This window comes from Zea mays, chromosome 2 (genome assembly GCF_902167145.1).
Source record: "Zea mays cultivar B73 chromosome 2, Zm-B73-REFERENCE-NAM-5.0, whole genome shotgun sequence".
In the NCBI taxonomy this organism is placed as follows: domain Eukaryota; kingdom Viridiplantae; phylum Streptophyta; class Magnoliopsida; order Poales; family Poaceae; genus Zea; species Zea mays.
Window position 1 is genome coordinate 11,573,100 of NC_050097.1, and position 15,685 is coordinate 11,588,784.

Genomic DNA, 15,685 nt, shown 5'->3' on the forward strand with positions numbered 1-15,685 from the left:
ACGGTTCAGAAAAAAAACTGAACCAAACAGGCCCGATGACAGACCGCGGTGCGGAGAGTGGGATACCGGCCGCGATCGCTGCTCTGTGGTCTGTGCAGAATGCCACTAGGCCACCGGTGCCGTTTCAGCTGCGACCGCACCGCACCCAATTTCAGACACAAAAAGCTTTGACAAGGTGAAGCTGCAACGTCAACTAGATACAGGTTAGCGTTGGGCAGAATACTGACGCCTGCTCAGCTTGCCATCTGAAAACATCATGAAATTCTGCTCATGCAATGGCAGAAATTCCACAAGGGGCTTGCGACTGTGTGATACTGTATAATCAAACTACAAAAACTGCACTGCAGCTAATATAGCAAGCGCAACTCTGCGGCAGCACAGCATATGACAGCAACCGCAGTGAAAGGAGTTTGCACGGGGTGGAGCTTCTGTGTGTTTGGTTTCTTAGATGTACGCGTCCAGGTCCGTGGCATCCATTGACCGAGAAAGTGCACCCGTTTGGTTGACTGTGTGATGGAGCTCTAAACTGCACACGCGGATAAAAAAAAGCCATTTTAGAAGACATGGGTTGCATCCGCGGAGATTAGACCAGGTCCCGTATCCCACCATGCAGGCTTGGACGAGGCTGTACGTTTGCATCGGGGGAACCAAACACATGGCTTGTGGTCTGCATCATCGGCATCCATGCTGGTTGGAGGATGAGCACAAACTCTTACCTGGTATTTGGTTTAAGGAATAAGTTAGTCCAACATCTTCTCGCTACTTACTTTTTTTGTTTGGTTTGTGGAATAGAATTATTTGATCCATCAGTCTCTCATTCATTATAGTTGGTTTATAATAACACGAAGAATGAGGTCATTTCACTAAATTTGAGAAATGGACTCATGATGCACTACTTTGTCTTGAATAGAGTGGTTCTCAAACCAATGCAAACACATCCTTAGTCGTGCTCTCATGTCTGGCCTCAGCTTGCCGTCACAACTATAAAAAAATTATCATAAACTATACGCTTTTAGAAAGTTGCATACTATATTTTTAGCAGCAGAAGCCTTTTCTATTGGACCAAACATAGCCTAGAGCTGGTTTTAAATTGCAAGTCATTTTTAGCCGAGTTTAAATTATAAGTCATTCATAGTTTTCACCCAAGTTAAACTTTGTAGCCTTTCACCAAAGTTGTATAAATTGTATAAGCACTACAACATCAGAACTAGATTAATGGCATGTTTCTATTGCACCAAACATAGGCTATAGTTGGTTTTAAATTGCAAGACATTTTTAACCGAGTTTAAATTATAAGTCATTTATAGTTTTCACCCAAGTTAAACTTTGTAGACTTTGACCAAAGTTGTATAAAATGTATAATCACTGCAACATCAAACTAGATTAATGGCATGTTTGGATCTATATTACTCTAATCTTAGAGCTCTAAAAGTTATAGATCACTTTAGCCTATTTTTTGTTGGATTAATGTGGGCCTGACCTAAATTAATATTCAATAATAGTCAATGCCAAAGGCACACTTTAATACTACGGTGTACTAATACTTCAGTACAATATCGAAAGTTCAAGGGACAAATCGATCAACTTAAATAGGTGGATCATTGATGCATCTATTGAGAAGTTGAGAAAAGCATGAAGGACTGCCACACACGCGCGCGTCGCTGGTCAGGCCAGGCCATGGCCGTGGCTCATGGTAGATCGGACATTGGTCCGAATATTCCTTCCTAACAGTTGTACATTTTGCCTAGAGTGATGACTATTGTCCGTTTCCCGTGTTATGGCTACTAACAGACGGTTTGTAATGTATGTCAGTTTCTAGTCCTAATGGCGACCATTACTGTCCGTTTCCCTCCATCTGGCCATGTACAAATATGGAGGAGATGAAGGAGGTGAAGTTGCTTCCCTCTGGATGTGTACAAATACGGAGGCGACAGAGGAGGTGAAGCTGCTTCTAGTCACGCACGCGAATATCTCTCATACGCATTGCACTCAACCCATCATCGTCCCCACCTTCTGCGAGCACAGAGAGAGTGGGAGAGCAAGCCTCCGCAATCGCTGTCCGCAGAGCTACACTTGCATGGGTGTGCGGGCAATCAGGTTTCCAGGGAGCGTACTAGCGACCGCTCGCTTCGTCCGCTCGACCAAGTTCCTCATCGTCGGCGTCGTTCAAGGGACTGCACTACTTACATCTGTCTACATCGACTGCGTATGACTACATCGAACATACATACGAGATGTCTCGTGTGAATGGATCCACTAATGCTTTGAGCATCGGTCCATCCGTAGGGTACATTCTGTTCTTAGTAATTGTGCATGTTTTAATGTTGTTTACTGCTTATGCGAGTATTCATACACATATGCACATGCATGCCGTCACATACATCACACTAATTTTCTGGATTAAATTAAAACAAAAAATGCCTAATTCTCTAACACTTTTGAGCTCTAAAACTCTAACATGGGATGGACAAGAGTTTAAAGATAATTTAGATAACTTGTTTGGAGCTTTAACTTTAAAATTTAGAGGAGAGAATCTAGACATGCTCTAACTAGTTACACCAAAAAAAACAACTTAATAATACATTTTGATATTTTAGATGTTAGTATACTCCCTCTAATTGATTCTCTAAGTTTCCTTGAGAGTAATTTATATAAATTTGGTCTAAATTATTTGACTTATAGGCCAAATCTAAATTGAAGTACTATATTTATTCCCCTTTAACTACCATTTTTTATATCGAATAGTCAAACATATTTAATTTTAATTAAATGTAAAAATATTACTAATACTTATACTGTATAATAAATTTCATTAAACATATATTTGTATAAGACATTTATTTAAAAGATATAAATATTTTTTTAAAAAGCTAGTTATACTTGAAAAATCTATCTGACACTAATATTTTTTATAAATCTAGTCACATTTCAGAAAATTTAACTGACATAAAGATATAGACGTCATTTTAAAGAGATAGAGGCGTATATAATTTGGAACAGAGAAGAAATTACTAAAGAACCAGAATTCTATTGACACATAAACCCTTGTATTGTATCCTTTATTTGTTTACCGCACCTTCGTTTCATTGTTTTCATCAGTTGTCGTCGACTCATCCAAGCAGGACCCGCGGTACTCAAACCCTCGGTCCTTCTCGGCGGCGGCGTACGGGATAGCAGAGGTGGCCATGGCGGCGGTGGCCACGGTGAGCTCTGCCAGTGGGCTCCTTGCTATGCTGCAGGAGCCGGCGCCGGAGCTGAAGCTGCACGCACTCGACAGTCTCAACTCCGTCGTCCACCTCTTCTGGCCCGAGATCTCCACCAGTGTTCCCACCATGTGAGCCCGGCCTCCCCCCTCCTCGCTTCTGCTGGGCGTACGCGGTTGCCGCCGCTGTAGCTGCAGTGTTTGCGCGATTTGTTCAGGCGTTGGTTTGGCTGAATTTCTGAAGTGTTTCGATCCGCTTCTCTTATTGATGATGATGACTCTGGAAGAGACCTTGACCTAGATACCGTCTTTTTTGCGCAATTTCTTCAGAGTCAGTCGTCTGTGCAAGCTGAACGTCGTAGGTCACGGGTTGGTTCTGACACGTGGATTCCAGAGGCCCAATTCGCGTCCGTGTGCAAGAGTGTGATAACTATACTTTCGTACATTGATTGTAGCTGAACTGGTGTGCCACTCTTGTACTTCTTCTGCCCTTACTTGGATTTAGCTTGGGTTTTGATGGGAAGGCTAAGCTATTCGAGGCAACCTATAAGGAAAGGGTACAGTACCCAGTAGGAGTGAGCTGAGTGTAGGTACTTCAGATTTTGTTTTTGAAATTTCATGGGTGGACAGGTGTACATTTACGATTGTGGTTATGTCTTGATAGGAAATATTGTGTGAAACTGTGAAGTGAGAATGTGAAGGCTTGGTCTTTACAGATGAAAGGAAAAATGAATGCATGCATTATCTCCCTTCAACAATTTTGTTTAGGGTATTCCCTGTTCGGTTCCGTTATGTATAATTCAGTTGCAGTATGATAAGCTTGTTTTTGGTGGTTATGTATCTCGATAGTAGTTGCTTTCTTATATATTATAAACCTCTTGTTTCTGGAATGCCTGTTCCGCATGGTCCCTTTGTTTGAAATATTAACCTCAATTTCTGTTTTTATTAATCTCAATTTCTATTTTTAATTGATATATAGCTAGTTAGATTTCATTACATTCCTATGTTTGTTTCATGGTAGCTATCAGACTTTTTGATACAAATGTAGCTTAATTTTAATTCTCATTTAGTTTGTGGAGCTACTCTGCCCCATATTTTTCATGGTGAAGATGATTGGACCATCAATTAAAGTTCATGACTGCAGAAGCACACAAAGTGTGCCTTTTCTTGTATTTCCTGTTTTCCAATAATTTAAGTCACTAATTAGTTTCTAGCTGTTATCTATCTGCAGCGAGAGCCTGTATGAAGATGAAGAGTTTGAGCAGAGGCAGCTTGCAGCACTTGTTGTTTCTAAGGTATTATGCCTCAATTTTTTTTATTTCTATGAAAAGATCATTCTTCTGTATTGTTAAATGTTAATACTGAAGTGTGTTGTATATCATATAGGTATTTTACTACCTGGGCGAGTTAAATGATTCACTGTCATATGCACTTGGTGCTGGGTCCCTATTTGATGTTTCCGATGATTCAGACTATGCCCATGCTCTTTTAGGTGAAAAGGGTCATAAGTTTTGAGCTTATATGAATGATAGTTTTATTATGATATCTTTTGGTCATCATGTTGAATTGCTGGTTGTTCTTTTTCAGCCAAAGCATTAGATGAATATGCCAGTATCAAGACCAGAGCCTCTAAAGCTGCAAAGGAGGAAGAGAACATTGATCCTCGATTAGAGGCCATAGTGGAGAGGATGCTTGAAAAGTATGATAAGATTATATTGTCTGGTACCGTCAATTTGGCGGATGGGTTATGAATCTAATACAAATTCTTTGACTCAGGTGTATTCTTGATGGGAAATATCAACAGGCCATGGGTATGGCTGTTGAATGCAGAAGGTTGGATAAGCTGGAGGAAGCAATTGTTCGGTGTGATAATATTCATGGGGCTCTATCGTATTGCATCAATCTTTCTCATCAATATGTTAATCACCGTGAATATCGCTTTGAGGTATTTAGTCATTTTGCTTTGTTGGGGGTAGACCTGGCTGACAATGGATTAAGACCCATATCCAATTAAAAAAAACTAAAATGTCCCCACCCCCCGGTACAATCCAAACCAATAGCATCCCTGTAGTATCCAATTCAATCTGGCCAAATACACAATAATCCAAACCAATCCAAAGTTCCAAACGTCCAAAAATCTACAGGCCATGAACAGACTTGAGACCACAAACCAGACGGTGAAGGGCTCCAACAGGTCAACGAAGTGCTTGTGGCCAATTTGGACGCAGACATGGACGAGTGCTATCTGCTGGACAGTTGGGGATGATGACAGTGAGGACGTTTTGGAGCATGTCGCAGCTGGCCTTGGGAGCCTCGTCCTCGGTCGCACCGTGGCATGGTGGTCAGGCGATGTAGAAGACATGGGTGATGTCGGCGAGAGGCTCAAGTCCTTGGCCATTGTGGTGGGTTGGCGAGGTCGAGGTCGAGGTGGACGATGTGGCGTTGGAGCAGGAGGTGGCGCCCACAGATGCGGACCACGGCTGGAGTGGGGAGCAGGACAACATGTTGACCTTCCATGGCCTCAAGCCTTTGCGGGGTGTGCGGGTTAGGAAGGATGTCGAGGAGGCCGCTGCCAATGTTACCTATGTAGGTGACGACTATGGCCATGTTCCAGAATGACATGGCCCCTGGAGGTGCCAGAATCTGAACCAATCCAATGGATTTCTGGATATCTAGGTTCTAGAATTTAAACCAATCCGTTGTATTTTGGATCTCATCGTACTGGATATTGGGCTCCAAACTAATCCATCCAATTAATTCCAACTCAGGTTAAATCCTTTTTTATTTTGGATAATCCAAACCCATTGTTAGGTCTAGTTGGAGGCAAATGCATGGATCTTTTTAGAATTTTGTGTCTGTTTCTGGCATATAGTACATGCTGCTAAAATGAAATTAACTGACTTATCAAATATCTTACACTTTTCGCAGGTTCTCCGTTGTATTGTTAAAATATACCAAACTTTGCCAAACCCAGATTATCAGAGCATTTGCCAGTGTCTTATGTTTTTGGGTGAGCCAGAAACTGTTGCAAGCATATTGGACACGCTGCTTTCTGGAAACAAGGTACATTTTTGTTCTTTCTTCTGCTGCATTATTAATGGCATTTGTAGTTGCTTACATGAGATGCCATGCTCTGTCTCCAGGATGATGCTCTACTTGCATATCAAACTGCCTTCGATCTTGTTGAGAATGAAAACCAAGCTTTTCTTTTGAATGTGAGGAATCGTTTGGCCTCACCGACTCCTGTGCCATCCAACCCTGACAGCGAGCCAGCTGTGCAAGATGATCAAACTGCCAGCACTGTGGGTACAGGCACAGAAGCAGCTGGAGATGTTCAGATGAGAGATGATACAGCACCAAATGGAAATGCTCACACTGTGGATCCAAATGAGGTAGCACATGCTGACCGGCTTCAAAAAATTAAAGGAATACTGTCAGGGGAGACTTCTATTCAGCTGACATTGCAATTTCTATATAGCCACAACAGGTAAATCAATTATTTCTTGCTAAATGGTGGCAACTGTCCTTGAGCATATGCCTTCACCAGATACTGATGTCGTATGGTTGTTTGTTTCAACAGATCTGATCTTTTAATTCTGAAGACAATAAAGCAAGCTGTGGAAATGAGGAATAGTGTTTGTCACAGTTCAACAATATGTGCCAATGCAATCATGCATGCGGGAACTACTGTAGATACCTTTCTAAGAGAGAACCTGGTATATGACTTTTCTACTGCCTCTGCATTAAGTTTAGCTGTTGCACCGTTTCATAAAGCCATTGTGTTCCAGGAGTGGTTAAGCAGGGCAACCAATTGGGCAAAATTCAGTGCAACTGCTGGACTAGGTGTCATTCATAGAGGTCACCTTCAACAAGGCCGGGCTTTGATGGCCCCCTACCTACCTCAAAGTGGTGCAGTTGGCGGTGGCAGTCCATATTCAGAAGGTGGTGCCCTCTACGCACTAGGTCTGATTCATGCCAATCATGGTGAAGGAATCAAACAATTCCTCCGTGAAAGTCTTCGCAACACCAGTGCAGAGGTGATTATCGTTTATTTCTATCCCTTTGTTTTGTTATTCATTTCATGCATATTGTGCTAATCCCAACCCCCAATGTCATACAGGTCATCCAGCATGGTGCATGTTTGGGGCTTGGGCTTGCAGCTTTGGGCACATCAGATGAGGAAATATATGAGGACATAAAGAATGTCCTTTACACAGACAGTGCTGTTGCTGGTGAGGCAGCTGGTATTGGCATGGGCTTGCTCATGGTTGGGACCGCTAGTGAAAAGGCTAGTGAGATGCTTGCTTATGCACATGATACACAGCATGAAAAGATTATAAGGTTGGTGCTGTTTGATTGCTGTACAGTGCTTATGCACTTGATCTTAAGAACAATCCTCTGACAATTCTCTCTTTCTCCAGGGGTTTGTCACTGGGAATTGCACTGACAGTATATGGCAGAGAAGAGGAAGCAGACACCTTGATTGAACAAATGACTAGAGATCAAGATCCCATATTACGTTATGGTGGTATGTATGCATTGGCTCTAGCCTACAGGGGAACTGCCAACAACAAAGCCATCCACCAGCTGCTGCATTTTGCTGTATCAGATGTCAGTGATGATGTTCGGAGGACTGCAGTTATGGCTCTTGGTTTTGTTCTGTACAATGAGCCCGAGCAGGTTTGTCGAATACTGGAATCAATCGCCAGATTGCATTATACTACCTCCGTTCTCGAATATTTGTCACCGGCTAGTTCATTTTTGAACTAAATCGCGACAAATAAAAAAGAACGGAAGGAGTATTATTTTAACTAGACTAGATGCCTTTTGTTGAAATTCTGTTTCATTTATTAATTATTATCATACATGAAATTTGACCGACAAACATCAATGCCATTTTTTAACCCACACATTACATCTGTATTTTTGCAGACTCCAAGAATTGTATCCCTGCTATCTGAATCATACAACCCACATGTTCGCTATGGTGCAGCCTTAGCCGTTGGGATATCATGTGCAGGGTCTGGATTAAGTGATGCAATTTCCTTGTTGGAGCCTCTTACATCAGACGTTGTTGACTTTGTGCGTCAGGGAGCTCTCATTGCCATGGCAATGGTAATGATCCAAACGAATGAATCCTTTGATTCTCGTGTTGGAGCATTTAGGCGTCAGTTGGAGAAGATCATTCTTGACAAACATGAGGACACCATGAGCAAGATGGGTGCCATACTAGCTTCTGGTGTCCTTGATGCTGGTGGTAGGAATGTTACAATCAAGCTCCTTTCAAGAAACAAGCATGACAAACTCACTGCTGTGATTGGTCTTGCCGTTTTCAGTCAGTTCTGGTACTGGTATCCTCTCTTATATTTTATCAGCCTGGCCTTCTCACCAACAGCCTTCATTGGGCTCAACTCTGATTTGAAAGTGCCAAAGTTTGAGTTCCTGTCACATGCTAAACCGTCTCTCTTCGAGTATCCCAAACCGACAACTCAGCAGACTACTACTTCGACAGTGAAACTGCCAACAGCCATTTTGTCAACTTATGCGAAAGCAAAATCTAGGGCAAAGAAGGACGCAGAAAGCAAAGCTAACCAGGAGAAAGCAACAGAGGAGGCTTCTGGTTCTACCTCAAGCAAGGCGGCTAAAGCTCAAGAGAAGGATGCTGATGTCATGCAGGTAACAACTTTATGTCTTTCTCTTCATTGTATTAACATCCCCGAGCAGTGGCGGGCCTATGATTTTTTCATGGGGTATGCTCAATTTTTCCACATGTAATTCGGTAAAAGACATTTAGGAAATCGATGAACAAACAAAGTATTTGCCGACAATTCACTACACAGATAATGCGTTCGAAATTATAGGACGCTTGTTTTTTCTAGATACATTACTTTTGCAATGTATCTAGACAGATTATAGACAGTGTAATATGTAAGTGCATAAAAAAAGCTACGTATCTAGGAAAGTTTATAGTTTAGAACCAAGGGAGTACTAATAAATAACACAATACTAGTTAGATGCCCGTACATTGCTATGATTTTTATATATCACATGAGTAGACTTTGTTTTAATAAAACACAAAAATATGTGTTGCTCTGTTGGTTAGATAGGTGTGAATGTGGAGCCCACCACCAAGTTTTGAATCCTCAGTTGTGCACAATTTTACCTTATTTTTGCTGCATAAAGCAATTTTACCTTATTTTTGCTGCATAAAGCGGGAAGTGGAAGGGTGACACACGACGTCCGTGGAACCGCAGAAACTTTACTGTCTTTTCATATCTGAATCCTTCTTCACAATCCAAGGAAGTACATAATGCATCAACAATGTACCCATCAATCAATTTAACTAATTTGCACCTAAATATTTCTACATCTAGATTCTAAACATCTAGTCATGTTATATACTGTCGCCTAGGGGCTAGGGTTTGCATACCTGGGGAAGTCTTTACTCTTCACTGATCATGTCTACCCAAAAGTTCAATGAACTTACTGAATCTAGGGGGAAAACGTATTGTTGAAAAGCCACTGCAGTGCCTGTGGAGGCCACTCTGATAAGCTTGTAAACATTCAATGTATTTTTTTATTAGTCATTTTGTTATAATTTACTGCCATGATGCATAATCTAGATGCTGGCTTGGAGCTATTTCAAGTTAGACCATAAACTTACCAGACTCGATTTTTTGTTTCAAGGTTGATAATGCCACTGAAAAGAAAGCTCCTGAACCAGAAGCAACGTATCAACTCCTGACGAACCCAGCTCGGGTGATCCCTGCACAGGAGAAGTTCATCAAGTTTCTTGAAAACAGCCGATACGTCCCTGTGAAACCAGCGCCTTCTGGATTCATCCTCCTCCGAGACCTTCAGCCCACTGAGGCCGAGGACCTTGCACTGACCGATGCTCCCACAGCAGTTGGAGGAAGCACCGGCAACACTGCCACAGCTGCAAGCCAACAGGGGTCCGGATCATCTGCCATGGCCGTTGACGACGAGCCACAACCGCCGCAACCCTTTGAGTACTCCTCATAAGCGTAGATACCTGGGTCCGTAGAGGGTTGTGTTGGTGGTCTGAACTTGCGATTCCCCTCGTCCTTTCTATACCTTTTGTTATCTTTTTTTTTTTTACTTTCTGAGTATGTAGTGTGCGGAAATTTGTTGTTGGTTGGAAGACTTTTTGTAGGCTCGAGAATTATACTTGAGTCGGCTCTATAGGATCATCGTTGAGAATCTGGGTGCTCTTATAGCTAAGCCCCAACAACCCTGATTTTATCCTAGCCGTGAAGTCATACATAGAGCCTGGGTTATTCATCTGGGTTATTCATTGCTGCGGTTTTAATCCAACTATAGCTTCTATAATATTTTGTCTTCATAGATTGCAGCTACTACAGTCGGACGACCAACGGAGGTGTTCTTTAGGGGCAATCATACCTACCACATGGGCATGTATATTATGTTGTATCAACAAACAACGATGTCTAGTATGACATAGCTGGTAATCGATGTAATAATCTATATTTAATAATATTTCATGGTACACCGGTATGCCGATACATAGCTACAGGGTCGATGTACGTACAGGGTACACCGGTATGCCGATACATAGCTACAGGGTCGATGTACGTACAGGATAGTGGTCTTGAGTAGGGATGAAAACGGTCGGCAAACACTAAAACCATTATCGTTTTCATATTTTTTATCGGAAACAAAATCGAAAACGGTAACTCCGGAAACGGAAACGATATCGGTATTTCAGAAACATCGGAAACAAAAGTTTGGTGCGGAAAATACACCGGTAACGGTCGGAATCTAAAATACAATCGGTAAATATATCAAACTTCATAATACAACAAAGTTGACAAAAGATCACAAAGACCACAAGTTCACAATTCATGATATAACAAGTTCACAATATAAAAAGTTCACAAGGATCACAAATTTATAATATAAAAAGTGTACAAAGATCACAAGTTCACAATATAACAAGTTCATAAAGATCACAAGTTCATAGACTAAAAGTTCACAATTCACAATACCCACTCGATCTAGCTGACATAGCATGCTTACTTATGAAATATTTTTTCCTCACATAAAGAGTTTTTCACAACCTCACAGGAAAACACAAAAACCTAGTGTGTGGAAAAGACCAAATCGTTAATCTCAACTGTCTTCCAACACCATCTATCAAAAAAATCTAAAGGTGTCCAAAAAGTACAAAATAAGTAATCCTTATCTAGAGACGTACAGGCGATGCGAAAAATCACATGCTGGAAAATTCCGAGACACAATTCCGAAAAATTCCGAGACCCAATTCCGGAAAATTCCGAGATACAAATCCGGTAATTTCCGACAAAAACCGGTAACCGAAGGAAACGGTCGGTAAAACACCACGGCGATTCCGATACCGATTCCGATAGAAAATTCCGAAAACCGATTCCGTTTTCGAAAAATACCGTTACCGATGAATCCGACCGAAAAATTTCGAAATCGGTTTCCAGAATACCGAAAAATTCCGAAACCGTTTTCATCCCTAGTCTTGAGTACCATGTTGTCGATTCTAAGTTGTGGTGATAGTGCACCTGTCACATTATGATATCACATCTCACCTGTCAGGTTGTAACATCACGCCTCACACACTTATGGTGCGTTTGGTTGCGGGTCAGCTAGGACAGGGATGTCCCCTAGCATCCTCTGTCGTCCCTCCAATTTTGAGGGACAACAGGGGACAACACTGGAATAGTTTCATCCTAACCCTTGACCCAGAACCAAACAACCTAATTTGATGGATCGTCTCATCTCATCCCGTCATGTTATTGCAACCAAACGTACCTTATAGTGTGTTTGGTTGTGGGACAGCCAGGATAGAGATGTCCATTGGCGTCCTCTCTCATCCTTCAATTTTTTGAGACAACTGAGATAGTTCTCACCTGGAATAGTTCTGTCATAACCCTTGTCTCTGAACTAAATAACCTTATTTAAGGGATCGTCCCATCCTGTCATTGTAACCAAACACACCCTTAATGTATCGCACGGTAGTCTTATCTAAAGTCATAGTGTTATGGCCTTGTCAGAAGTAGGTCTCAAAGGTGGCATCTCTGTCTTGGGGGCTACAATACCTTTGGTGGGGGCGGCTAACTATACCCTTCTGTCTTGCAGGTGGCTTTATACTTACGACTTGTTTAATGTGGCTTGCTACGACTTTAATCTGACTACAACTACTATAATATTTTGTCTCTATAAATTACAGTTGCAACAGTATGAACAGCTGCAGCCGAACACGCTATCCTAGGAGAGCCTAGGCCCTAGGGGGCTTGGGGCCCAACTGTTCATATACTTGAAACCAGGGACCTTAGGATCCAAGGTCAAAAGAGGCCCTCAAGCAACTTCATCCGGTGTCCTACTATTTTATCGTTTTAAACCATGTTCGAGTCAAACTTATAAATTTTGACTATAAATAACTATTTTTTTTATTTAGAGTACCCTAGGACTTAGAAGTCCTTGGACCCTTGGTTGTTCTGCCGAGAAATTACAGTATAGATGCCTTATTCATTTGAAGTACCTTAGATCAAGTTTCCCGAAGGGTTAGGCCCCTATCCGGATTCCGGGTCAGTCCCAGGATAGTTCCGAGGACATGGATCCTCGAGAATAGTGGTCCTAGTAGCTAGGCTTCGTGATGATTTGCTATACAAGAATCTTTGAATGCATCTTGGCGACATCCAACAGTATAGCCTTCTTTTGGTGCTAACGAAGGCCCGGTCGCTGGACTGAGATACAGTACTTATCAGAACCAGTATTCTTGTACGACCAATTGTATGTAGCGTTATCAAGATCCATGACAACTTATGCTGGGCCCGTCCCTGATGACAAGATCGAACATTAGGATCTTGGCCATGTCAGCTGTTAAGGACATGAACAAGGGGAAAGGGAAGGAGAAGAGCAAGAAGAAACGACAAAAGATATATTCATGAAGAATATAATATACACAGAGGTTCTAGCTCCGTAAAAGAGGTAATGTCTCACGCGCTGATGCATTTTTTTAATATAGTCAACAATACCTTAGCTTTAACAATTTATAAAGAACTTGTACGCATGCAGGACACTTCCAACTGCAGCTTTAGCCCTCTGCGTGCTGCCGTGCTTCAGCTGCAAGAAGTCAGATGCGGCATCTTCAACTTGAAGATCTTCTGGATCATTTTTGATTGGTGACTAGCTACAGCTTGGTGCCCGTGTAAAGCACTGGACCAAACTATTTGAGAGGCTAGATTCTTAATTGTACATTATATATTTATGTATTCACGTATACATATCATTGTAAGGTAAGAAATAGTGAGTAGTCGTCTACGTTTACATTTTTGGGTTTTTATCTTTTTTTGTTAGTTGAAAGAACTATGGCTTTATAACGAACGGCACGAGGATGTGCTCGCTTCTATCAATAAAGAAGAGAATCAAGCGGGAGCCAAGAAGCCCCACAGCGAGAGTATAAATAAGTTATATAATTACATCAGGAGGTAAAAGCGTAAAAATGTGTTTAGCACCTGCAACATCTCATAGCCTTGCCTCCGTCTTAATTGGTGCTAACAGGTCTACCACTGACCTCTCTCGCCTTTGGAAAGTGCGGATGTTTCTTTCCATCCAGATTTTCCAGCCCACCAGAAGTAGCAGGGAGCGGGTCCCCTTTTTCGGCACTGCGGATGAGTCGATCACGAGCCACCACTGCTTGATCGAAGTGGAGTCTGGCCATGTAGCTGGAGCCAAAGAGTCGATGGATAGGCAAGATGTCAGGGCCTCTGAAATTCTCCTCGAGTAGCAGCAATAATATTTTAAACCACAAGCTTCACAGTAAAGCTTAAGAGTTATATTTTAATTATCCATCCTTTACAAGACTTATAGAATATTGATATTTTAAATATCACAATTGCACTATCTTTTTTTAGATAACAGTATAACATATATGTTATTATGGTGTTATGTTTTGTTTGTTGTTGTTGTTGTTGTTGCAACACATGAACATTTACATAGTATAGGAAAAACAAACGGAAACAAGAAGGTATGATAGTCTCCTACTCTTCGTCACCTTCAGTTCTTCATGACGGCACATATCGATCATCCATATCTGAAGGGTTTTGAGGCGTCCCTGCCCTACGACATGAAGATGCAGAAAAGAAGAGCTACCTTGTCACATGAATGACAGTATCAAGTATTATTAGCTAGGCAACCATGGAAACTGCGGTCGTCGTAATCAATACTTGTATAGTTGTAGTCCATTAGCAGAGACATACTACTGGCCATACCATACCAGAGACAACAGACATGTTCTGAAACCTTCGTCTCAGAATCTCACACGATCTTCGTTCTTATTCTTTCTTTTTTTTACACATGCATGTTCTTCTTATTCTTCAGCTGTCGATCTTCGTTCTGCAAGCGGCCACTACTCAGGCGCAAAATCCTTCTCCGTATCCCGTCACATGCGAACGAACGAGTGGCAACAGCGCTTTGCATAAGAAAACGAGGGCAACTATCGACAGCGGCAGAAAACAACCGAATGCTCGGTCTAACTTCCTAGCTCTGAATTCTGAATTCTTCAGAATTCAGAGATGTCCTAGTATTCCTTTTTTTTAAAAAAAGAATCTCATACTGGGAACCATATCGCAGACCATACTTTTCTCTGGCCGCACAAGAAAACGAAGGCACTACTGTCTAATCATGCTTGTTTGTTCAGCCGAGCGACGCTGCTCTTGTTTCCCTGTCATCTGCTGTATTCAGGCAGCGACGGCTAGAGCAGATGATGACTCAGTCCTACTGTGACCGCATAGGCCGGCCCGGCCGGTTCTCCCATCCCATCCCATCCCACATGCGGCACCTTGGTAAACGCGATTCAATGGATCCGTGGTGGGATCCAACGCGAAGACGCACCTGCAGGTACCTGGGGCAATGCCGCAATGGCTTGGCTTGGCTGGCGACCCATCCCACATGCTCGCGCGGCTGATTATTCTTGCAGCTCGAAATGCTCCAAGTTGGGGGTGATTCAAGAACCGGGTAAAAAAAAGAGAGAGGAAGACTCACGGTGCCGGTGCGTGCGTTCGAGTAACAGATCTGAATGGTTCAAGAATTCTTTGACAGCTTCGCCGGCCGTTCAGTCTCGACGAATGATAATTGACCCGGCACAGCCCATTCCTTCCCTACCGAGGTGAAACCTCTTGCTCAATGAGGTGGATGGATGTGCGAAGAATTTGGGCCAAGTTTTTGACAAAACGGCGCATTGATTTGTTCACGGTTTGCGATATTATACATATAATTGGGTTGGACTTGAGGGGATCGACATGATCTATGTAATGTATGCTCCTCGGGCCGGACGACCTTGTTGTGCTTCTAGACCGAATTTCAACGTAGGCGTAGTAGTAGACCTCCGGTGAGGTGGTGCTGCACCTGCACGCAGCATGCGTCTGCATTGGGAGGCGAAGCCGACCCTTATCGAGATGAGTTGCTGTTGGG

General features: G+C 42.3%; 1 protein-coding gene and 1 long non-coding RNA gene across 2 annotated transcripts; one reads left to right on the forward strand and one right to left on the reverse strand.

Moving 5' to 3' along the window:
* Window positions 1-3,003: 3,003 nt before the first annotated feature.
* LOC103645964 (26S proteasome non-ATPase regulatory subunit 1 homolog A) lies at window positions 3,004-10,517 on the forward strand. The gene is made up of 13 exons (XM_008670688.3): window positions 3,004-3,334; window positions 4,434-4,497; window positions 4,589-4,694; window positions 4,790-4,901; window positions 4,979-5,147; window positions 6,131-6,265; window positions 6,346-6,689; window positions 6,783-6,918; window positions 6,991-7,239; window positions 7,323-7,543; window positions 7,624-7,882; window positions 8,135-8,878; window positions 9,890-10,517. Exons 1-13 carry the CDS (start codon window positions 3,186-3,188, stop codon window positions 10,223-10,225), a joined length of 3,024 nt encoding a protein of 1,007 aa, XP_008668910.1. The 5' UTR covers window positions 3,004-3,185; the 3' UTR covers window positions 10,226-10,517.
* A 3,125-nt stretch (window positions 10,518-13,642) lies between these two features.
* Window positions 13,643-15,523, reverse strand: LOC103645965 (uncharacterized). The gene is made up of 3 exons (XR_002267507.2): window positions 15,257-15,523; window positions 14,258-14,332; window positions 13,643-13,938 (listed from the first exon to the last, which is right to left on the reverse strand). It is a non-coding gene; the product is annotated as an uncharacterized lncRNA (long non-coding RNA).
* Between the last annotated feature and the right edge of the window lie 162 nt (window positions 15,524-15,685).

What these genes read in the sequence shown, in the direction of transcription:
- LOC103645964 (XM_008670688.3), top strand. Translation starts at nt 3,186, where the DNA reads ATGGCGGCGGTGGCCACGGTGAGCTCTGCCAGTGGGCTCCTTGCTATG. An exon ending in TCCACCAGTGTTCCCACCAT is followed by an intron (nt 3,335 to 4,433) that starts GTGAGCCCGGCC and finishes ATCTATCTGCAG; the next exon opens with CGAGAGCCTGTATGAAGATG. An exon ending in TTCGCAACACCAGTGCAGAG is followed by an intron (nt 7,240 to 7,322) that starts GTGATTATCGTT and finishes AATGTCATACAG; the next exon opens with GTCATCCAGCATGGTGCATG.